At 49.1% G+C, this 26,518-nt stretch overlaps 1 protein-coding gene across 1 annotated transcript in view; it reads right to left on the reverse strand.

Annotated features, from left to right (window-relative positions):
* Nucleotides 1–26,518, reverse strand: part of LOC137431172 (uncharacterized) — a gene marked incomplete in the record, with an annotated part of 229,080 nt that overhangs the window by 183,675 nt on the left and 18,887 nt on the right. The window contains 3 exon segments of the mRNA XM_078781587.1: nt 17,838–17,876; nt 18,010–18,137; nt 21,900–21,987. Coding sequence (XP_078637713.1) covers nt 17,838–17,876; nt 18,010–18,123 — 153 coding nt within the window.

Here is a 26,518-nt window from a genome sequence, read left to right on the forward strand (position 1 = left end):
CCGGTCCTCCTAGCCTGCCTCATGTTAACTCGCCCAATGATCAACCAACGTTTAGCAAACTGGATTGAGGCTAGGGTAGCTGGAAAGTCAGTGGCAAGTACGGCCTATTCTCCTGGCTCTACTCAACGCAGAACTAACACTGGAAAGGAACTAAACTCACAAATACTAAGACATAACTATACTATCGCGAGGCTACATGTTGCTTGTGTGACTACCTAAGCTATGGGGGGCAAACTTTAACCTTTATTAAACTCACTTGACAGGCTCAAAACCGCAACACTGCCCCCCTCCCTCATCAGACCCATCCCCGAGTCGAACCTACAAAAACTGGAACGACTGGTTTTGAGAAAGAGTTGGGACTAACTTTTAATTCCGTCTGACACTTAGATGTGGTTCCCTCTAACATTTACTCTAACCCGTGTGTGCGACAGTTTTATAACACTAAATATGTCCCACCTACTGCGTTGAGTAGCTAACTAACAGACTCACGCCCACAATTAACCGAATTGCGGAATTATTTTCAAGCTAAACATAAAGCCGGTGGGCAGCATTTTTATATACAAGCACAAAACCTAACCTTATTTACAATTCTATGACCCAGGACCTGTCCTTTTTGAAAAGAAGATTGGAGGGGAGAGAAAGCACAGCAATGCACAAAAACACATTTCAAAAATCACATTTCACAATTCACATTTGCTGCTGGTGTCTGGCATCTTCGTGTTGCTTCCTGCATCTTCTGTGTGCATAAAACTTACAGTTCTTCTTTCCTGGCACACCAATAATAAAAATGTACAAAACACGTGTTCGTTTTATTTGCCAGCAGGGCTAACCCTATGTGGTCCAACAGCGTGACATTGATGCCACTCAAAACAAGTGGTCCGAAGATGCAAGGTGAGTTTGCAGCAAAGTGCTGCACAGCAAAGTGTAAGGCCACAAAACCTGTGGTCCATAATGTGTAATGTGATGATGTGCAGCAAAGTGTCTGTGGCAGCAGGGTGCTGCACATGTGCAGCAAAGTTATAACAAACGATACGGCAGCAAAGTGCCGTGCAGTTCAGCTGCACATGTGTAGTAAAGTGCAGCATGGGTGCTGCACATGTGCAACAAGGTGCAGCTGCACAGTTCCACCTCCAAAATGGTCCTGGGGTGGGGGAGAGACAAAGCACAACCGGCAAAGTGGAAAGGGCACAGAGGTACACAGCAATAAAGGTAGTGCAGCATGAGGGGCGCGGAGGAGCGAGCAGAGCAAGCTCGTCCCTAACCGTCCGTACCCCCCAACGTCACTTACACTACCCTTGCCCTTCCCTGTATTTACAACTTCGTATCCGTCTCTACGTCTCGTCTCCCATATCCCCCTCTAATCCAAATTCGTCTCCCAATCCCTCCCTGGAAGGAAGGAATGGAACAAACACAATGACAAATCACGTCATGATGCGTCTCACTTACTCAAATCAGTCCCTTGGTGCTGGTGCGGAGCTTCGTCCTTCTTGGTGAATGGATGTGGATGGCGCGAAGGGAATTCCTCTTCCTAACTACTCTAATGACATTAACTCTTTAACTACCCGGGGTCATACCCTGCCAATCGGCCATCTTTAAACTAAGTGGTTCTAAAAACCGGATTCCCATTGACCACTCTGCGGTGCCCTACGAATTTGGGTCTCACTCCCCAATTTTTCTTACTGTGCCCTTGCACAATTCCGGGGCTGGGTCGTGTGGCTCCACCAGCAGGTATACCTACCTGCGCACCTCCGCCACTGAAGTCGCCACCCGAGCTTGCCTGCTCCTGCGACTACCTAACTGGGGAAGGCCCCTCCTGGCACTTTACCCCTATGATGCCCTCTCTGGCATTGGGCTACCCGGGTCCTTCTCCTGGATCCTCGGGCCCCACTGAACAACTATTCACAACTCTAACTGGATCCCAGAGCCTACCTGCGGCCTCACCTGGCCGACAAACTACCAGTGGTGGAGTGCTCCAATAACCATACGCACCAACAAAGCCACACGCCCAGCCATTCACTGACTCATGCACCCAACCGAAGCACTACTTGCCACTTACCGCACCACAGGTGTCAATATCCAAACAATTTACCTAAGCCCTCTACCTGGCTTTACACTACCCACCCCGGGTATTCGTGAATGGGTCCATCTCCCCCCATTCACTCCTTCGCACCATGCATTCCACACCTTTTACTTCACACCAAGCATTCCACACCATTTACTTTCACACACCATTTATGTCGCACACCACTTTTCTCGCACACCAAATTCACACACCTTTTGTGCTCTTACACCTTTTCCCATACACTCCAACATAACTCCATCTGTCTCAATACACAATTCCTGCTTATTCTCAACCAATTCCTCATTTGCTCAATACACAGATCCTCACACACACAGCATCATCTAGCTGACTACTTCCCCTAAGACTCGTGCTTCCCCGTCATCCCATTAAACTAAGCACACCCTTCGTCATTAACAACCATCCAATCTCTCTGTGTCCCCTCTTTGGTTCAAATGTCACTACTTAAATCTTGTCTTCTAAAGTCAGCTAATTTCCCTATCAATTTATCCTAGCCCGCCCTCGGCTAGCTTCGGTGCCCCATGGAGGTAACCATCGCTGGTCCCTCCATGTGCATGTCACTGCCATCCCCCTAAAACGAATGCTATGAGCCCAATTGAGGAATGGTGAAACTACCATTCCCCCACACTACTCCTATTTGTTCACTCCACTTGAGCCTCTTGGTGCGGAAATACATCGCCGTCACAGCTCGGCTTCGAAAAGCCGAGCGATGCATGGGGGTGGTTTGTCTACTGTTGGTTGGGTCCGTCCGGCATTTTTGATTCAGGGGAGGAGGCATTGAAGGGCCGAGGTGCAGCGGCCCATCTCTACGCGGGGCCTCGCGGTCCCACGCACGATGGCCCAACCGCCCACGGTCGGAGCACCACAGCCGCCAGGGGGCACGGCTCCGAACTCTCCTTCCTCCCCTTGAACCGTGCCGCTCGCCTTTCCCGCCACTACGCGGCACCAACCATACAGGGCGGGGACCGGCGCGAACCGTGCATGCCGGTCCTTGTGAGACCGCCGCGGCACCGATCCCCGCCGATCCCCGCAGCACACAAAGCACACCACTCACCGAGGGCTCACGTCGGCCATACGTCGCGCTAAACGCTACCCTGGTCTGCGTCGATGCTCGAGCCGCGTTCTCACCACACGCGACCCACTCCTCACTCGCACACCGAGGCGCCCCCATACACCCCATGCATTCCGTTACTGCACACTCTTTCCGCACACGGTCCGGTGTGCATTCTTTCTCGTGCTCTGTACTCGCACCTGCACACCTAGGCGCAATCATACCCCTCACACACTCCGTTACCGCACACTTTCCTGTTACACACTCCGTAACACAATCGGCCATCGCACACCCTCGCGTACACCCTTTTGTTACGTACTCCGTAACGTCCACAGGTGTGCACTCTCCTGGTACACACCCAATCGTATGCTCTGGTGTGCACTCCTGCACACTCTCCTCGGCCATCGCACACTCTAACACACTCTTCTTCGACGCACTCTTCCCACACACATTCCGTCATACACTCACGCTCCGATGCACACTTCTCTCGCACACGCGCGCCAATCGCTCGCGTACACCGCACAAAGGACCTTCCACGAGCGCCCGGGCTTCGTCTATGCCCCAAGCGCGCCAAAAACCTTTTCCCGCCGAACACTTTCGCGCCATACACACCCCTACTCACCTTGGGGATTCTCTTCTCCGGCAGCACCTGCAAACCTTTATTGGGGTTAGCAGGGCCGACATCACGGTGCAAATGCAGACTTTGAGTACATTCCATTTCGACCTCCCGTGATACATGTACTTCCTCTGCCATCTCTTCGGCCCTGATTTCAACTATAATCATTTCTTTATCGAGCTCGACGCCCACCGGCGCACATAAAATTTCTTTTTCCAATTTGACGGCCGTCGGCTCTTTTACACCCCGAGTCGCCATTTCTATACCCTCGGTCCATGTAGCCGCGCCCTGCTCTACCCCGCTCTCCTCGTACCGTGTTACCCCGTCGTGTCCCAATGCGACCTCCTCACTCAACCCGCACCTTATGCCCTCCCCCGTTTTTTTACATTCCTAATAATTTGATCAAACGTTTCGTTCATGTCTTTTCTCGACTCTGCCCTCATCTTTTCCAATTTCTCCCCTTGGGTGTCCACTCTTTCATCGAGTTTATTTATGTCATTCTTCAGTTTGCCCATCATTTCTTTCATTTCCGCCATGAATTGCGCCATGAAGAATTGCATGTCCATAACCCCCACTTGCGCAGCGGGCGCGGCCCTCGTCGCCATGTTCAAGGCGCCGCCATTTTCTACCCCTACTGCCGGCCCCTCATCGATGTCCTCCTCTTTTCCCAATTTTTCCCGTGGGTCCTGGGTTATCAATTCTTCCTCATCTACCTCATCCTCTACCCCCACTGGCATTCGACCGCTTTGGCTAGCCATGGCACGAATTTTAAATTTTAAAAACTAAATTTCGTCCACTCGCAATTTCAAGTGCGTGAAGCGCACTCCGGGTCCAATCCCACTCCTGACACCAATTGTTGCGGTTCTCTACGCTGCCCTTCTTCGCCTTACCAAAGGGGGGATTAATCCCCTTGTCTTTACTGGGCTTTGGCGGAACCGAGACTTGCAACGTCCCTTCCGGACAGACGCGGAGTAGGGTTTCGGGACCACTCCTCGCTCGTACCTAATTCCCCGCGCTGCCCTGGGAGCTAGGAAACAAGCCTCGCACGAACCACGTGTGGTTTGAGTACGCCGAGCGGATTGCGTACACGTAGTCCGCGCAGTTACTTAGATGTTCGAACCCGATTAGAGCGGTGGTGCTCATGCCACGCTTAGCCAATCAAAGAAACCACAGAAACGGTCGAATCAGGAAGAAAGGAAGAACAAAGGGTTTAATTATTTCCCACACGTATATACAAGGTTCAAGGACGAAGAGACACAGAGTAACCTTAAGCAGTCTTAACTTATCCCTTGGACAACGGGCCCGTCTCACACTCACACAGGGAATTGCAGATGGGTAGATGTTCCCCAACGCGTCCAGAGATGGTCGTCCGTCCGGCTCTCCACAGCCCCGGCACATCCCGCGAAGATGGTGGCAGGCGAAGGCAGGGACTCCCGAACAAGCAGATGATGGGGCGGAACGGCAAAGGGCGGACTTTAGCGCGGCTGGCGGTTACTCAGCCGTTCTCACTCGCGCGTCTCAAATGCACGGTATTCGGTTCAAGCGCATCTGGCTGCGCCTGCGTATCTGTACCACTCTCGTGCCAGTGCGTGAAGTTCATCAAGTTCATCAACTGCCGCGAGTCCTCCTTTGCTCTCGACTTTCCCGCGCTAGTCCTTTATCTTTCTCTCTCGCAGCAAGTCCTTTTCTCTCGGCTTTCCCGCGCTAGTCCTGTTGAGGGCTTTAGCGCAGCGGGTTTTATAGCTATGCCCCCCGAACCTTCTGGAACTCACTCGAACCCTCTCACCGCGCCCTGTGACGCAACGCCAACGTCACCACCTCCGAGCTCTGATTGGCGGCTCCTGCTTACCGTCAGCGCTTCCGCCGTTCCACACTCGACTCCGCCCCGGTCCTCCTAGCCTGCCTCATGTTAACTCGCCCAATGATCAACCAACGTTTAGCAAACTGGATTGAGGCTAGGGTAGCTGGAAAGTCAGTGGCAAGTACGGCCTATTCTCCTGGCTCTACTCAACGCAGAACTAACACTGGAAAGGAACTAAACTCACAAATACTAAGACATAACTATACTATCGCGAGGCTACATGTTGCTTGTGTGACTAACTATGGGGGGCAAACTTTAACCTTTATTAAACTCACTTGACAGACTCAAAACCGCAACAATATTATTGTTACGAATTTGGAAGTGCAATATGTAGAGCAGAGTAGATCTGAGTAGGTAACATGCTTCGAGGTGTCACGATAAGGAACACTTCCTGTAATAAGTCATGTGTAGGCGGTTGTCGGATTAAGATGTATGATTGTGAATCTACCAGGAGATTTGTGTGTTAGTTAGTGTAGGGAATAATCAGTAGAGCCCTTGTATGTCTCACCTGGTAGTCAAACATTTGTCCATTTTGGCATCACACACCACTTAAACATTAGTTAGGACCTTTAGTACAACACTAAATGACGCCTTCTCCCCTGAAATGACTTAGGAAGAAATCAGGCTGGAACACCGCCACAATTGACCACCACCATTTACACCTCTGAGAGTCCTACCCACCTCGCATAGCATGTGCTGTGACCAAGGAGTAGGAGCGGGAGAGTGGAGTGACGCAGTGGGCGTGCCCCTGGACGAGCCGGCGGAGGCTCTGATTGGCAGAGGAGTGCGGCAATGCTGACGTGATCGGCGAGAGATATTAACGGGGGCCGGACGCCATTTTTAGAGAGTTCGTTGCCGGACGCCTTTGCGAGCAGTTCAGTTGAGCAGGAGATGAGATCAGAGCCCCGACCTGAGTTGAGAGGAGTCAAGTTCAGTTCAGTTGAGTGAGCAGTTCAGATGAGATCAGAGCCCCGACCTGAGTTGGACCAGAGAGAGGAGTGCAGATCTGATCCCGTGTTGAGCGCAGAGAGCCCAAGCGGAGTTGGCAGTTCAAAGTTCGAGAGTTGAGCCTGAGCAGTTGCCGAACGCCACTGCGCAGTTCAGTAGTTGATCCCAAGCAGTTGGATTCCTAGCAGCGCAGTTCAGAGGCCCCGACCGGTGTTGGGCTGACGTGTAGCCTGAGTGGAGCTCGCTGTCCTGCTGTGGGACCTCGAGGTGCTTTGGAGCTTGGTGCACGGACCTCGTGTGCAGCGGCGAGGGCGTTGGCTCGGGCCTAGCGGGGCGTGCGAGGCGGACGGAGGATTCTTCCAGGCCGGGAATTGAAGACGACAAGACAGCTAAGACCGAGCTCCACGTACCCAATTACATAACGGACGTTTTTATTTTCGTAATTCATCATCCCTCGTTTTGTTTCTGAAGTCGGTGTGCGGGATCCCGATTTAGTACCTTATTTTATTACCGACGCGTGTTTTTCCTGTCCTTGCCCTTTTCCTGAATAAACCCTTGCATTATTTTCTGTACGTACTTGAACGCAGTTACCGGGTGATTGATTTGTTAGTTAAGGCTGCGGGGACTTGTGCCGTTTCCCTCCATTCCGCACGCTTAGGGGTTTTAGATTTTGGAATCCGCTATTGAGCTTCCGCCTCGGAGTTAAAGCCTCGTGATCGGCAATCCGCAACTCTGGTGTTAATCGGGGTTGCGCGACATTATATATATATATATATATATATATATATATATATATATATATATATATATATATATATATATATATATTGTTACGGAACCCGTCAGCCTCGGATCCCTTCTCGAGGGGGGATTAGTCCCCTCGTTTGTGACTGACCGACGTGGTCCCTGAAGCTGCACAAGCTCCCTCCAGAGGCAGGTGAGCAGCTTCGTTCGCGACCGCGGATAAGATGTTAATTTGCCGAGCGGATGGCAGCCGCGGCACGAACCGTTAACAAAGACTAACCCGATCCTGAACGTTGGCCAAATCGTGCCACAGGTATTCAATGGGGAAAAGACAAAGACGCCGGATGTGAGGAAGAAGAAGACGAAGGAAAAAAGTTGGAAATACTACTATTATTTATTATTACTATTTACACAATGAAAGAAACCAAGGAAGAAGGAAGGATAATAAAATAATGTAGAAAGGGGGATGGACCAGAAGGACACAGTGCAATTTCTAGCTTATACAGACTTACTTATAACCCAGGACAGAACACACAAAACAAACTCACGTACATAAAAGGATGGAAGGACAGGAATCGTTTGGAGGGATGAGCAGGTGGAATCACAGGGCACAGCGAGCAGGTCCACTCTGGGCGGGAAGCGAGGAGCCGGCAGCTCCTTGTATTCGGCTTTACACCGCACACCGGCAGGGTCACTCGCTGCCCCGTCAGGGCTTCACGCGGCTGGTCACGCATCTGCCGTATCTCTGACGCAACTCCCTCAAAGGCTTCCGCGCGCGCTTATATCTCCCTCGGGCGATCAAGCCGCCGGCCTCCAGGACACGCCCATCGGTGAGGTCGCCTCGGCCCTGATTGGTCACGAGGGCTCACCGATCCCGCCCTTAGAGGAGGCGTTGGCAAGGCCACGCCTTGTTCCCGGCGCTGGGCCGACTCCTCCCACCTTTGGCTCCGAGATGACCTCGTGGCTAATGGAGTCTTGCAGCGAAAACAACAACCCACAGCTGCAGCAGAATTCAGCGAACCGCTCAATGCAGTTGGCAATTGAGGAAAGGGGAATCCAATGGAGGTTCTGGGGAAATTGAAAGGGGATACTACCTTGTCTGGATTCGGTGCAATGGAGTGTCAATTAATGGAAGACACAGCCTTAATCTAATACACAGACTAAGGAGATAACTACTGAACAGGGAGATCTATGATTTGGCGACGTGATTGTATATGACCTAACTAAGGGACGCCCTTTGACCTTTATACACAACAACTGGAGGAAGGAGGATATTTTACAACACAAAAAAAACACCATTCTCAAATTCATAACACTGCACCCTCCTCCTCTTAGGCACGTCCCGGGCCTATTACTTTTACTTTTAGTGTGGCACGCAGGTGTAGTTCCCTCTACATTTAACCTGACCCTGAGTGTGACAGTTTTAAAACATAAATAAATATGTCCCGCTGCTCCATTGCACCCTACCTAACAGACTCACGCCCACAGCTAACCGAATTGCGGAATTGTCTTCAAACTACAACATGAACGATGGGGGAGCATTATTTACAGTTGACGCTATTTTATTTACAAAACGCAACCCAGGACCTGTGATTGTTATTTGGGGGGGGGGGGGGGGGGAGACAGTCTGCCCTGCATCGACGCACCAGAAAGCACCAAAACACCATCAAGCACCACAAAGCACCCTTTGGTGCACAGTCATCACAGTTCAAGAATAAAAATAAAAACAACAAACCCCTGGTGGTGTCTTCCTCTTCGGCTCCCTCTGCTGGCTATTGTTATTCTTCCAGATGTTGTCAACCATCATTTTCTTACTGGCGGCCTATTTGGACAAAACAGAAGTGCAGAAAACGTGTCCGTTTTTTATTTATGGCCCACAGGGCCGACTAGGGGTGGTTCACCTGTGGGGCATAGGTGCCCTGTGCCCAAGTTCCGCCAGCAAGATCTCGGGCCTTCATGTCCGGTTCCAGCAGAGGGGCCATGCCCCAACCCATGGCATCCATCAGTGGTGCTCAGCCACAGACATGTGGTCCATAAGGTGGTGCATCGATGCAGACAGCTGGTTCCGGGAGTTTCGGGCGCACAATGGCGGACTCCCGCACGCTCCCCTCAGCACCCAGTGGCGCACAGTCCTCGTGTGGGAGACAAGGGGGGGGAGGGGAAGACAGGTGAGCGAGAGGTAAGGTCACAAGGGTACACATCAAACAAGGCAATGCAAGGTGAGGTGCGTTTGGAGACTGAGCGGAGAAAAGCTCGTCCCTACCGTACGTCACCCCCCCTGTTACCTACTCTACCCTTGCCCTTACCCCCTATTTACAAAACTCTACACATTTACAAACTTGTCACTAATGTCTCGTCTTCCCCATATTTCCCCTACACCAAATTCGTCCCCACAATCCCTCTAACCAAATTTGCCATCACCCAATTCATCATCAATCCTCATAAGGAGGGAGAGATGGAACACAAAGCACAATGTCACACCCACGTCATGATGCGTCTCACATCCCAAAACATTTGCACAAAAAAAATAATAAAAAACAACCTGGCATGGTGTGGAGGTACGTCAACTCAGGTGAGTGGATGTAGATGGTGCAAGGAGATTCTTAATCCTAACTATCTTCTAAATGACTTTAATACACTTTACACTACCCGGGGTCTTTCCCTGCCAAACCATTGGCCATCTTACTCGATGTGGTTTTAAGAACCAATTCCCATTGACCAAACTGTGGTGCTTATCAATTTGGGGTCTCACTCCCCCGATTCATCTCCCGGTGCCCTTGCACAATTTCCGGGCTGAGTCGTGTAGCTCTCCCAGCAGGTCTACCCACCTGCACACCTCCACCACTGTAGTTGCCACCCGAGCTTACCTAGCTCCTCACCCTAACCTATCTAACTGGGGAAGGCCCTCCTTGGCGCTTACCCCACTCGGTGCCCGCTCTGGCACTGGGCTACCGGGGTCCGTCCTTGGATCCTCGGGGCCCATCCACAACAACTCTACCGGCTCCCAGAGCCCACCTGCGGCCTCACCTCGCCGACATCCTCACAGTGGTGGAGTGCCCAACCAACTACACACACTAACAGGCTACACGCCCAGCCATTTCCACGTCACTAATGCACCCATTCAACCATCATTCTTCCACCACGCACCACAGATGCCAATATCCAACCACAATTTACCTGTACCCTCTACCTAACTCTTACACTACCCTCCCCGGGTATTCCTGATGGGGGTCCATCCTTCCCCCATTCACACCTTCGCACCATCCACTCCACTCCACAGTTTCCACCATACTCACTCCACGACCATCCATTCCATACTCCATATATTCCACACTCCATGTATTCCACACAACCATTCTCCATACACCTGTAGTTGCACACCTGTGCAATCTCACCTGGTGCTACCTGCACCCTCCTTCCTCCCTGGACCATTTGGTCAACACAACACACATCACCATCACTCACTCATACACTGCTCCATGCACCTGTTCAGTTGCACACCTGTGCAATCTCACTTGTTCCTCACTCACTGCTCCATACACTTCCACGCTCAATACAATTCACAATCACCTTCTCACAATACACTTCTGAATACCTTCTTTTTTTTTTTACACACACACACGGCATCATCTGACCTACCTGTTGCCTTGCTAAAACTCGCGCTTCCCCGTCGCCCCTTTAAACTATTGCGCTCCTTCGTCATTATAATCCAAACTAATCTACCTGCGTCCCCACTACAGGTATCATTGTCACTACCTAACCTTACCGTTACCTATGGTCATCTTCTCTAGATCCCCATCATTATCCTAACCCTCCCGGGCTAGTTTTCACTGCCAACCCCATAACTAGTGCTCCTTTGCCCCCGCTGTGAGGGATGACAGAGTTGCCATCCCACCACATCGGGCATCTCTCACTACCAATTTGGCTCATCCAATTGCAATCAATCAAAAATTTGCCAATTATCTGCCAATTCCATTCACTTTTCTAAATTTCGGATCAAAAACACGATCATCATCACCGTTCATTAAACTTGAGCCTCGGTGCGTCATTACATTCTCAAAGCCCGGCTTCGTAAAGCCGAGCAATGAATTTGGGTGGTTTGGTCGCCTGCAGGTTGATTCCGTCCGGCATTAGGTTCAGGGGGGGGGGGGGGCTTGGTCGGGCCGAGATTCCACGCATCATCTCGGCGCGGTACCTTGCGGTCCCGGGCCCGATGCTCGCCCGGTCGGAACCCCGTCCCCACGAGGGGGCACCGTCCGCTTCCTCTTACCCGCCCCTGAACCGGACCGGTCGCCTCGCCCGACAAGGCCCAGACTCGACCGTGCGGGGCGGGGCCAGGCCCGAATCGTGCGCGACGCTCCGAAGCGGGGCAACGCAGCATCGATCCGTGCGAAGCTTCGCATCCAACAAAGCGCGATCCGCACGAAGCTTCGCATCCAACAAAGTGCGCCGCGCACCGAGCGCCCGCGTCGGCTATCCGTCACTCTAAACGCTACCCCGTTCAACGTCGATGCTTCACTCGCATACGCGACCCTTTTCACACTCACAAAACCTGGCGTTCCAACGCCGCCAGTACATTCCACACACTCCGTCCATTCCACCACCACACTCCCTGTTACACACCACACCTCTCGCGCACCCTCTTGCGCACATTCGCCGTTCGCACACTTCGGTCCACACCTCTTCTCCGTTACGTCCTCCGTAACACTCACCATGGGCGTGCACTCTTGCATCCACCCACTAACGCGCTCCGATGGGCTCTCCCACACTCGCGCCACAACCAACTCAGGTGTGCTTTCTCGCACACTCTCGCCGTCCATTCCAAGCGTGCTTCCTCGCACCCGCTCCTCCACCAACTCACTCTCACCCTCGCACGTACACTCCGTGCACTCCGACGTGCATTCCCGCTCGCACTCGGTTTCACACTCGCGCTTCGTAACACGCTCACCCCTTGACGCACACTTTTTTTTCACATGCGTGCCATTCGCTTTAACACAGCACACAAAGGACCTTCCACGAACGCCCGGGTACTTCCTCGATCCCAAGCGCGCGACAATTCTCTTCGCGCCGAACACTCTGCCGAAAAACCTCTTAGCGCCATATACAGCCCGTCTCACCTTTGGGATCCTCTTCTCCACGCGCACCTGCAAATCTTTATAAGGATTAGCAAGTACGGCATCAGGATGTGCATTCAGACTTTGAGCAATTTCCATTCCTTCCTCCGACTGTTGCTCTTCTACGTCTGTCGTTTCTACAATTTCAATTATACCCACTACTGTTTTTTCTTTATTCACCTCGACGACCGTTGGCTTTAATAAAATTTTCTCTCCTACCTCAGCGGTCGCCGGCTGCCCCATACCCCGGGTTGCGATCTCTATACCCATCATTGTACCCGCGCTTTCCTCCACTTCGCCCAACCAGTGCTTCTCGACCCGCGTTACCACCTCGTGCACCCCTGGGACCTGCTCGCTCAACCCGCGGTCTCTGTCCCTCTCCGCTTCCCTTACTTCATATGCGACTCTGTCCCTCGCCATTTCCTCAGTTATTTCTTTAATTTGGTTTCTGGTACCCCTTGCTTCGTCCCTCATTTGGCCCCTCAATCGCTCACTACCAGCCCTCGCTTCGTCCCTCATTCGCTCACCCATTTTTTCCATAAGGGCCCCCATTTGTAGCAAAAAAAGGTTCGAATCCACCAGTGCTGCGGGCGCGGCTGCTGCAACCTCGTGTGAGGCGCCATTTTGCGCCTCTCCAGCCACATGCGCGAGGGCGCCATTTTGTGCGCCTGATACTCCCTCAACCACCTCCTCATTGTTCTCCTCCATTTCTCCCACTTCTTCCCTGGGGTCCTGGGTTACCCCTAACCCCTCTTCCATTTCCCCCACCGGCATCCCAACGCCTTGACCATCCATGGCACGATTTTTTAATTTAGGATGTTAAATAAAAGTAAATTTCGGCCCACTCGAAATTTGAGAGCGCGATTCGCGCTTCAGGTCCGAATCTCACTCCTGACACCAAATGTTACGGAACCCAACGTCGGCCTCGGATCCCTTCTCGAGGGGGGATTAGTCCCCTCATTTGTGACTGACCGACGTGGTCCCTGAAGCTGCACAAGCTCCCTCCAGAGGCAGGTGAGCAGCTTCGTTCGCGACCTCGGATAAGATGTTAATTTGCCGAGCGGATGGCAGCCGCGGCACGAACCGTTAACAAAGACTAACCCGATCCTGAACGTTGGCCAAATCGTGCCACATGTATTCAATGGGGAAAAGACAAAGACGACGGATGTGAAGAAGAAGAAGATGAAGGCAAAAGGTTGGAAATACTACTATTATTTATTATTACTATTTACACAATGAAAGAAACCAAGGAAGAAGGAAGGATAATAAAATAATGTAGAAAGGGGGACGGACCAGAAGGACACAGTGCAATTTCTAGCTTATACAGACTTACTTATAACCCAGGACAGAACACACAAAACAAACTCACGTACACAAAAGGATGGAAGGACAGGAATTGTTTGGAGGGATGAGCAGGTGGAATCACAGGGCACAGCGAGCAGGTCCACTCCGGGCGGGAAGCGAGGAGCCGGCAGCTCCTTGTATTCGGCTTTACACCGCACACCGGCAGGGTCACTCGCTGCCCCGTCAGGGCTTCACGCGGCTGGTTGAAACGGGGCTGGTTGAGGCGGCTCTCTGCAGAAATCAGCTGGGTCACGCATCTGCCGTATCTCTGACGCAACTCCCTCAAAAGCTTCCGCGTGCGCTTATATCTCCCTCAGGCGATCAAGCCACCGGCCTCCAGGACACGCCCATCGGTGAGGTCGCCTGGGCCCTGATTGGTCGCGAGGGCTCACCGATCCCGCCCTTAGAGGAGGCGTTGGCAAGGCCACGCCTTGTTCCCGGCGCTGGGCCGACTCCTCCCACCTTCGGCTCCGAGATGACCTCGTGGCTAATGGAGTCTTGCAGCGAAAACAACAACCCACAGCTACAGCAGAATTCAGCGAACCGCTCAATGCAGTTGGCAATTGAGGAAAGGGGAATCCAATGGAGGTTCTGGGGAAATTGAAAGGGGATACTACCTTGTCTGGATTCGGTGCAATGGAGTGTCAATTAATGGAAGACACAGCCTTAATCTAATACACAGACTAAGGAGATAACTACTGAACAGGGAGATCTATGATTTGGCTACGTGATTGTATGACCTAACTAAGGGACGCCCTTTGACCTTTATACACAACAACTGGAGGAAGGAGGGTGATATTTTACAACACAAAAAAAACACCATTCTCAAATTCATAACAATATATATATATATATATTTATATTGTTGCGGATATATATCTTTCTATTGTTGCGGATCTCAAACTTCGGCCTTCCCCTTATCAAGGGGGGATTAATCCCCTTGTCTGTTATCTAGCCAACGCGATCCCGGGGCTATCACGTTCCTTCCGGTCGGTGTTAAATAGGGTTGTAAGCCGAATTAGTCTTATTACCTAAGTACTAACACCGGCCGTGAAGCAAGGAAATAACCCCACCCGAACCACGGCGTGAGTGGACACGCCGAGCGAAGCGAGCCACGATTCAGGCCGTTAACGGGAAGTAACCCGATTGGAGCGGTTCTTAATCGTGCCACGCTTACCCAATGGAGAAATCACTAAGACGATCGAATTAAGAGGAAAAACAGGAAGAACAAGGAATTTATTTACAATTGTATGGGAAGGAAGAGAAGTACACACTTTGAACAAAGAAGAGGAAGAAAAGCAATGTACAGGGAAGAGGAGGATGCAGATACACAGGGCAGCCTTTTCCAGTCTTATACTTATCCCTGGACACGGGCCCGTTCGCACTCAGACTCAGGCTCAGACTCACACGGCGATGTACATGATCGGGTTGAGGGTCCACCAATGGCGTCCACAGCTCGCTCCGGTCCCCGACTCGTACCACGAAGCAGCTGGTGATGGTAGACGGCAGATGGCAGGCGAGATCGCCACGTGTCGGTGGCGCGGATCGGACAGTTATACTGGGGGGAAGGTAGGCTGGCGATTATACTGCGTACGTAATAGTTGTACCGGCGCCTTTATACGCGCTCCCGGTATCGCTATGTACAATGCGCCACTTCCCCAATGATGTCACCAAAGCGCCTTTCCCAATTCTTCTGCACGAATGCCAAACGTGACAATCCTTTCACACGAGTCCTTCAATACTGGCGCCTTCCACAAAAGTCCTCTGATGCGCTTAAGTCCTTCTGTAATGAGCACTGCTGCGTAAGTCCTTCAGAGGGCTTTGCGCTCGCGGTTATATAGCGCCGCTTCGCGAACCCTCTCTAATCTCTAGCCACACCCTGTCAGGCGATCTCACCCGAGCCCTGGTTGGTTGATGGGGTCTTACCAGCTCCGCCCTTGATGGCTGCCTGACGTGGCCACACCCCCACCCTTGCGCTCTGCCCTCTTTTCGGGCCTTACCTCGTGGCATCTGGGCTGGTTCGAGCGAAAGCCCAAGGGCAGCGAATGCTACCGGCCCAACGCGTAACAAACCGCGAGGGGCAATTGGGTGCAGACTGGATAGTGCTCAATGGAGTCGATTGGAGGGAGCGTGCAAACTGAACAGGGCCTACTCTTATTTGTTTTACACAACGCATATGCAACTATTGGAAATGGCCTTATCCTAAACACATACTATGAAATAACTAACGTTCTAAGGTGACCTACGTGTTGCATGTGGCCTAACTATGGAGTGCAACCTTTAACCTTTAATGATGCTACCTGTGTGGGTTCTCAAAACCGCAATATATATATATATATATATATATATATATATATATATATATGCAAATACACACACATATATACACATCAGGGCTCAACATCAAAGGGTGCCCAGGGCACGTAATTTAGCGTCAACCACCCAAAAATTCACAAGTGGTTGGGTTTTGGATGCCCAGCCAAGCACCCTTAAAATCGCATAATGAACATCAATTTGACCCCAAATTTACAATCACTATGATCAGAGTGACAAGGTTTTTGAAATCCACTTGGTGCGATGAAATATCGCCAAATTAAGAAATACTGTCAATAATTCTAAAAATCACACTCACATGTGGTCTGTGGAAAGTTAGTGAACTTGCAAATACATGAAACAAGATGTGAAAACGATTGGTTGATTACAATTCACAATTTGATGATCACCTTTTGCTTTATCTAAAATAACATGCATTTTTACGATAAATCTTGATGGCGTTGGATTAAGAATACTTGATCACAAGTATGGTACATGAGGGGGGCTACATCAGTTCGGGATAATAATTAATGCCCTTGAACCAGACTGTTCCAAAACACAAACCAAAACCAGACTGAACCAGACTATAAAAACATTGCCTCAAACAGGGAACCATGATTGTCATGGGGCCCGCAAGGCTAACCCCCGCTCTAGCGGGGAAAATGGCCTTAAAACGATCATTCATTCAACCAGACTAGTCTAGTAATGAATCATACAACGTGTTCTGGGAGTGGGTCAATCTCGTCTCCAAGCTATGTTCAGCAATTTAAACACAATCACAGGCTCACATAATTCTCTCATTTTGTCTGGCGCAGTTTTCTCGTTAAGTTTATTGAAATAGGCAAATGAGCTTTTGGAGGTATTCCATGTACGACGGGGGTGAAAATGAAGCATACGAGCAGAAACAACACAACAACAACAGGCATTTTAAGGCCATTTTCCCTGCAAGAGCGGGGGTTAGCCTTGCGGTCCCCATGACAATCGGTCCCCATGACACACATACGAGCAGAAGGCATCTGTAAATGTTTAATGGGCCATTGGTCCATGGTAAATAATTAAACTTAATTTAATCATAATAACAGTGAAATGAAACTTTTCTGAAAGTCAATTTACAGAGAGATATTAGAAATATACAGTGTCTATGGAAAGTCTGCACCCCCTTTCAAAATGTTCACATTTTGTGGCCTTAGCCTGGAATTAAATTGCATTAAATCAGACTTTTTCCACCTTTAATTACACATCGTAACCCACAACTTCCAAGTGAAAAGCAAATTCTACAAATTACAGAAAATTAATTGAAAACACAAAACTAGAATATCTTGGTTGGATAAGTGTCAACCTCCCTGAGTTAATACTTGATGGAAGCACCTTTGTCAGAAATTACAGCTGTGAGTCTGTTGGGATAGGTCTCCACCAACTTTGCACACCTTGATTGGGCAACATTTGCCCATTCTTCTGTATAAAACTGTTCAAGGCCAGTCAAGTTGAGTGGGGAGCATTGATTGACAGCAATCTTCAAGTCATGTCACAAATTATTGATTTAATTTAGGTCGGTCAACACCAACCTTAAATTGTTGAAGAAGTTTTATTTATGAACCGATTTTAATGAAACAAACTGTAAATGCAAGTGTTGTTGGTTGTTATCTCAAAATGCGTGTTTCAGAAGGTGGAAAAGATCACTCCCAGTTCTCAAGTGAGGACCTTCGTGTGTGCCTGTGTGTGTGCGTGCGTGCAAAATAAACTTCAGCCACACGCATGAACACTACCTTCTTTTTCTTTTTCTTTTTCTTCTTCCGTCTCTTAAACTGTGAAAATGGAAATCAAATATTAGCCTCTTAATTTACAGAATCAAAAGTGGAATAAGTATGGGAAGAAAAAGAAAACAAGATAATATTCTGCAAAGATAATATTTTTTTCGTGCTTTTTTGTTGTTTTTACCTCACTGGCCGATTTATTAACCTCTTCTGTTTTGCCAAGCAGCACATTTGCATCACCCTCTGTTTCCTCTGCCACAACATCTCCTGAGACACCATTGGGGCAAGCCTCTTGCATGGTTTGCTAAGAGGCTGAAAAGACAACAAAACACAATTAATTTATACGCTATGTTTTTAGCCCTCATCACATTTTCATGTAATGTATGGAGCATACAAAATCATTTTGAAAAAATAATAATAATAATAAAAATTTTAAAAAACTTGCAAAATGGCACTTTTCAACACCAAAAACTTCATTCACATGGTATGGATATATATATGGATAGATAGATAGATATATATATATATATATATATATATATATATATATATATATATATATATATATATATATATATATATATATTGTAACGAATTTGAGAAAGTGAAAAGAATGTGAGAATTATGGTTTTGTTGTGTGGAAATGTCACCCTCCGTAATGTAAAGAAAGGTCGAAGCTCGTCCTCTTAGTTAATTCCATAAACCTACACGCAGGGCACCATATATCCTTTTAGATAGTTAGTCCCTTATTCTATGTAGTTTAAGACTGTGTTTCCCAATAGTTTGACTCTTCATTGCACCGAATTAAATAAGAGTAGGTCCCATCTGCAAAGTGTCAGGTTTGGATGGTTTTCGCCGCAAATGGACTCCATTGAGCACGCGGTCGGTTGGAAGAAGAAAGGCGTGTCTCCACCTCGTCATAGAGGGGAGGAGTGAGTCGGCCCCGCTCATCCAACCCAGAGCGAGGGGTTTGGCTTGAGAGGGCGCAGAGAGAACACTTGGGGGAGGTTCGCAAAGGTTCAAGGGTGGGGCTTATATAACCCGCGGGGAGACGCCCACACCAGAGATGCGCTGGAGATGAGCAGGTGTGTCCAAGCCGCCGTGATACGTGCCGCGCTGCAGGAAATACGGACCGAGGCAACGCAAGGAGCGCGCGACGCAGCAGTGCGGAGAAAGGAACTTCGCCCGCGCAGTTTGGGACCGCGGGAGTCCGCACGACCGCGGCTCGGCTTTTTGACGGCGGTGCCTTCTGGCCCGACCGTGCCCAGTCCCCGCTGAACCTTCCTTGCCTCTCAAAGCCATCCATCTCCAAGCCATTCATTCCTGCCTGCATTTCCCCGTGTAAGTGTGAATGTTTGTCTGTCTTTCACATTGTCCTGGGGTATTAATTAAGCTTGTATAGGTAAGCTAATGATTTCACTGTGTCTCCTGCTCCTTCCATTTCCCTGTATATAACCTTGACTGCTCTTTTTGCTTTGGCTTGTGTAAATAATTAATAAATCCTGTTATTCCTCCGTACTTCTTCTTCTTCATTCTCGTTCGGTGGCTTTAGTGGTTTCAATATTGAGTGTACGTGGCGAGATTCGGCCAACGTTCAGGATCGGGTTTAGTTCTGTTCATGGCTCGAACTTCGGGTTGCTAAAACCGCTCAGCAACTATACCATCCAAACCGGGGTTCGAGCGGTACTTGTCTCCCTAGTCTGCAGAGGGACGGATAAAGGTATTCGGGATAAACCCTGTACCCATAACCCTGATCCGTTCCATCCTGCAGGATAGCGTTACAAGTACCAGGACCGGGGAGACGGCCAGCTTAACAGGACAAGGGGCTAATCACCCCTTGCTAACGGGAGAGCTGTCCCCCGTATCCGTAACAATATATATATATATATATATGGATATATATATGTATGTATATATATGTATATATAATATATATATATATATATATATATATATATGTATATAATATATTATATATATATATATATATATATATATATATATATATATATATATTATATATATTATATATATATATATATATATATATATAATCAACGAACATAACAGCGTGACGAGCGCTGTCCCGATCTCCTGTGGACCGAAGTCCTAGACCAAAGGGTCTTCTGGAGGCTCCAGCCCGGCCTTGATCATCTTAATAGACGATTTTGGTCCTCATTGGTTAGATTTTTTGCAGTATGCCGTCCTGACGAGGGTTAATAAGCCCTAAATCTGGATTGGCGGCTCTGCTTGATGTTTACCCAATGGGGACCAATGAATAAATCTCTGTCTGTTGACAGAGTGGCCGGGCTGAAGCCTCCAGAAGACCCTTTGGGTCGGAGGTGACGCTTTGGTCTAGGACTTCGGTCCACAGGAGATCGGGACAGCGCTCGTCACGCTGTTATGTTCGTTGATTATTATCCCCGCCGATCGCACCGCACCCCCTGGTTTTGGTTTGCACTGGTGGGAACGATGGTCTGTGTGGCAGACAGGCTGTTGGTTCCTTGCGGGTTATGCGGCATTTACCGTGTGAGACATAATTCGTGGCTGGTGCTCACCATTAAAGCTAGGAGGTGCCTTGATTTTTATATATATATATATATATATATATATATATACAGTGGAACCTCGACTTACGAGTGCCCCAACTTACGAGTTTTTCGAGATACGAGCCGTCACTCTGGCAGTTTATTGCTTTGAGATGCGAGCCGAGATCCGAGTTACGAGCTTTCGCCACCCGGTCACGTGGTTATCTTGCCGTGCACGTACAGTATCTCTGTCGTAGTATAGCGCTGCATTTTAGTTTTCGCATTTCGGTTATTTTGAGTTTACGCCGCCAGGTGGGCTCCGGTCACGTGGTTATCTTGCCGTGCACGTACAGTATCTCTGTCGTAGTATAGCGCTGCAGTTTAGTTTTCGCATTTCGGTTATTTTGAGTTTCCGCCGCCAGGTGGGCTCCGGTCACGTGGTTATCTTGACGTGCACGTACAGTATCTCTGTCGTATAGCGCTAATGATATATAACGCCGCCGATAATGATATGATAATTTATGATAATCTATGCAGCACGACGTGGTCCTCACGTCACACAAGGCGCCTTTGCCGGCGCAAAACGGCTCTCTCAGGGTCAAACTCGGTATCGTTTGGAGCGCACGGTTCAGACCTTCAAGAAAAAGTTTATTTTGTAAAAATCGAGCCACGCGTTCAAAAGATATGACCGGTTTTGTTCGCCGGCACGTCGGCGCTCGAATCGAATCGAGTTAAAACGAACACTGCCGTTGTCGGGTCCGTCTGAGACAACCACCGGGCCTAGAACGCTGGGACCGGTCTCGTTGGATAGGCCTGGATCAGATCTCGAAACGCTGGAAGCTGCACCTCTCTGTGATAATCTTGTGGACCATGACAAGAGATCGTGCGACACGTGGTTATCATGCCGTGCAAGTACAGTATCTCTGCCGTCAACTTGTTCAGAGTGCCGGCGATAGCTCGCCTTCTCTTTGTGGAAAACACGGTGAGATCCTTAACATCCAACAACTAATGGGACGCAAACGGGGCGCCCAGTTTAGCGGTACACCCATTGATGAATCACCCTGCCTGTGATTCACCCATGACAGGTTATAGCTGGGTCGGGATTCAAACCCAGGCTGGACAGTTTAGACTTTAGAGTCAAGTGTGCGTACCTCCAGTCCAGGCCATCCTGCCAACTTGTATGCTGCATACAGGTGAAATATAAAGCGCGAGATATTTTTATATATACTGTATATTTAAAAAAAAATTGGTGTGGTTTTTGGCGGGCTGGAACGGATTAATAGCATTTCAATGCATTTCAATGGGGAAATTTGATTTGAGATACGAGCAATTTGAGTTACGAGCTCGGTCACGGAACGGATTAAACTCGTAAGTCAAGGTTCCACTGTATATATATATATATATATATATATATATATATATATATATATATATATATATATATATATATTTATAAAATATATTTATAAAATATATATAAAATATATATATTTCATATATATATATTATATATGTCCGCACGAAATATATATATTTCAAAACACACCTGGTCACAAGTGTGCCGCACTGACCGGGTCCTCAGTCGAGGTCCTCAGCATCTTCCCGTTTCGGCCCTTCAACCTCGATACGGTCAGCTAAAGTGGGCCAGCAGGGACACATACACATCCACATGCAGCAACTACACCTGGATGCGTACATACCCCCACCCCCAGCCAGTGCGAACGCAGACTACAACAGCAACACCTCCACATCCAGAATCCACAGCACCAAACAAACCTGGTGGAACACTCAAACACCCACCTTTATACACTTCACCACTCACCAACAAATCACACCAGATCATTCATACAAACACATACACACAACACCAACCAACCACCTACCCTTACAACATACACCACTCAACATACAAAAAACACACACACTCATGCAAAAACACACACCCTCACCCACTCACTCACTCACATACACAAAATAAGAAATAATAATTGTAATAGTAAAAAAAAAAAAAAAAAAAAAAAAAAAAAAAAACCTACCCTTACCAACGTGCAAAACCACACCCACTCATGACCCACTCCTGCAACACACACACGCACACACACACACACACACACACACACACACACACACACACACACACACACACACACACACACACACACACACACACACACACACACACACACACCTCCATTTCTATTCCATAACCTCAACCAACACCGTTCGACGTGCCTCCATAAACTTCCTCCAAATCCAAAATGAGCCTTTCAAGGCAACCAGGTCCACCTTGTCACACATCCTCCTTCTTTCTGTCCCACACACTCCAAGCCGAGCAAGAAATGCAGAAAAGGAATTTCCAAGATACCCTCTACACCCCACCTCAAATGGCTGACACGAAACTCGCCAACCCTTCTCCAGGCACTCTGCCTCCAGCTCACTGTACTTTCCTCTCTTCCTCTCGTGCACCTCCTCCATGTTCTTTTCCCAAGGTACCGACAATTCCCCTAACATGACCTGCCTTGTTGCACCTGACCAAAGGATAATGTCAGGCCACAACCTTGTCACACAGATCTTTTCTGGGAATACCAATTGTGGCTTTAGGTCTGCCACCACCTGCCAATCACAAGCATCTGACAGCCCTCTTGCTTTCCACCAACTCCTCTTTCCACCTCTTACCACTTGGCCCTCCTTGACAAACCACACCTCTCCCCCATCAGTCTCCTTCTCCACTCTTCTCTCTCTCGACCTCAGCACCTCTTGTTGCACCATCTGCACCACCACCGCCAACACCTGATCATGTCGGCACCTGTATTGTCCTGCTGCCAATGCTACTGAACATGCACTCAGTGCATACTGCACCATTCCCACACCTCCACACAAATAACATCTCTCCTCCTGCAACAACCCCCACAATCTCAAGTTTACTGGTGACGGAAGCACATCATACGTTGCCCGCAACAGGAAATTCAACAATATTGGCTCCTCCAAATCTCTTACCACTTCAACATCCTCACCAGCACACCTTCCCACCTAGTCCAAGCACCTTGCTGTGCCTGACTGACTGCTTTCACATATCTCCCCTCCTCTTCCTTTCTTCTCACCTCCCTTTCAACCATCTTCTTCCTCTCTTTCACACATGCCTTTCCCCATCGCTCATGCTCCATCCACCCCAAGCCATGCTTCCCGTGCTGTACCATCCCCATGACCTCCTCCTGTTGCAACCGCTCCTCCATCTCGTCCACCTCTGCTCTTGCATTCCACTTCCGACTTCCCTTCTTCTCTGGGAGAGCATTCTTTACCACTGCATCACTTGAATCCTGCAACATCATGAACTCCCGCACCCTCACCACCTTAAACTCCTCGGTTAATGATGTCAAGGGAAACTGGAGTTTTCCACCGGCACCCTGACCATAAATGGCAATGTTCATCACACAGCGTGGCACTCCCAACAACCTCCTCACAAACCCGCTCACCACAACCTCCATCCTCTCTACATGCCCAATCGCAATATCATACATTTAATCAATGGCCACAATACTCAAGGCATCAATCCAAACTTCGAACACCATACGCTCAACTTACCTGGCAAACCACATCCATCAATCCTCTTCAAACCTCTCAAAAGCTTGTTTCTGACCTCCTCCATTCTTCCCACATCATTCAACTCCACTGTATACCATCTTCCCAAACTCTTCACAGGGGCCTCCACAAATGATGGAACCACATCCCCTCCCAGCTCAATCCTGTGCATGTTATCCACCACTCCTCGTCTCACTACCACACTCCTCGACTTTCTTGCTTTAAATCCCATTCTTGCCCACCGCATCAACCTTTCCAGTCGTCCCAGTACCTCTAATGCTGCATCAGCGAACTGTTGGACAACTGTCAGGTCATCCATGAAAGCAAACATCTCTGGCAACCTCTGACCAGGGGCTAGCTCCACTTCTTTCCCATGTCCACTCACCGCACGTATCAACAACTCCATAACCAGCACAAACAAAATAGGGGAGATGGTACATCCCATCGGGATCCCCACTTCCAACTTCTGCCACTCTGTTACATAGGACTGTGTCGCAAACCGCATCCAAAACTGATCATAATATGCCATCAAAAATCCCAAAATCTTCGTGGCACCCAAAATAAATCCATGGCATACCTGATCAAGGCATGCGGCACTGACACATATGCATTCTCCAAATCCAGCCATACCACCGCCACATCCTTCCTTTGCCTCTTTGCCTCCTGCAACACTTGCCAGACCATTGCCGAGTGTTCAATGCATCCTGGTGATCCTGGTATTCCTGCCTTCTGCACAGAACCATCCACAAAACCATTCCCTCTGATGAATCCTGAGAGCCGTGCTGCAAAGACACTCATCAATATCTTCCCATCTACATCGAGCAATGATATCGGTCTAAACTGCTCCAGTGTCACAGCCTCTTCCTGCTTTGGAATATAAACTCCTTCCGCCCTAGTCCACTGACTGGGCACCACTCCTTGCCTCCATACCACCTTCAGAGCCTTCCACAGATACTGCCTGATGCCTTCACAACTCTTAAACACCTTGTATGGTACTCCACTTGGTCCTGGAGCCGATGCCGCCCATGCCTTCTTCAAAACTGTCTCAATCTCAGACATCTTTGGCTCTGACAAATCAAATGGAACACCTGGCTCTGTCGGTCTCACAAATCCTTCGATGTCTTCGTTCCTCCTTGTGTCTGCATACGTGACACGCAGGTGACCTTCCAACTCTTCCTTTCGCACCTTCAGTACACCACCTCGAGATGGCTCCAACAGATCCTTCATAAACTGAAAAAGCTTCTCAAAGAACCTCTTTCTCTTCCTCTGCCTCTCCTTTCTTCACCTCTTCATCCTTTCCACTCTCTTCAACTTCACCAACCTCATCCTCACATGCTTCATCAACACCTCAAGGCCATTCCTCTCCCCTTCCACTGCCCTCTTCCATTCAAACTCCTCAACTCCATTCTCAACTCATGGATCTCCCTCTGCCTCCTGCTCAAACATTCCTCCTTATCACCCCTCTCTACACACTCTTTCACTCCAAACGTGACAGATACATACTCAAACACAATCTCATTCATCTTTCTCAATCTATCTTCCACCCTTCCTTTCAATCTATGAAGCGCCCCACACATCACTCCATCCATTCTCTCCCATACTTCCCTTTCTCCCATACATGGCCATTTCACTCTCCTCCTCAAATCCTTTCCCTGCTGAAGTACAACCCCAGGACATACAACACTGTGGCTTCCTACCTGGCTGTTTCTCCCGGCCGTCTTACGTGTCCCTGTCCCCTTTTCAAAGGCACTGCGTTGCTGTACCTCCTCCTCACCCACCTTACGCACACAACCCATCCGGCTCCGATGGATATGCAATCCTCTCACCGACTCAAACTCACGTCCACACCCACACTTCTCTCGAACCTGCCCTGCCTCCACATGCACACCATCACCCCATAGACCAACATCTCCCACACGATCACTCCCACACCCTTTCTTGGCCTGAAGGATCCGAACTCACGTCCACACTGACACCTCACCAGACTTGCATCCACAATCCGTTCTCGTTTGTCAACATCAGTATAGGGGTCTTTATCCGTTTTATCTGTCCGTTTGGGCCCATCTTCCGCCCCACCTCTCGGAGAGCCCTTCGGGTGTTCTCTATTTTTAACCAACACTGTAAATTATGGGTGCCACACAATCCAAACCATGCAGCTTGGCAAAATGGCTTACAAGGCCACCTGCCACTGATGCTGTCTCTCCAACGTCACCAGCCTATTCCTGGTCGCCACCCAGTCTTTCCTGGGAGTCACTGGTAGCACCAGCACAAACATAAGTTCAAAACACACCTGGTCACAAGTGTGCCGCACTGACCGGATCCTCAGTCGAGGTCCTCAGCATCATCCCGTTTCGGCCCTTCAACCTCGATACGGTCAGCTAAGGTGGGCCAGCATAGTCATGGGGACTATGTTGTGATATAAAGATCCGTGGGATTTAAATGATTAGAACATGCCACCTACCTAGGTAGACTATTTAGGTCCCAAGGAGTAAGAAAATCCATGTTGGCAAAATTGGAAGTGTTGCAGATGGCGGCCATCTTGGATTTCAATGTTTTGTTTTTTTTCCATTTTTTAAATTCAATTTC

This window comes from Myxine glutinosa, chromosome 7 (assembly GCF_964187855.1).
Source record: "Myxine glutinosa chromosome 7, kmMyxGlut1.1, whole genome shotgun sequence".
In the NCBI taxonomy this organism is placed as follows: domain Eukaryota; kingdom Metazoa; phylum Chordata; class Myxini; order Myxiniformes; family Myxinidae; genus Myxine; species Myxine glutinosa.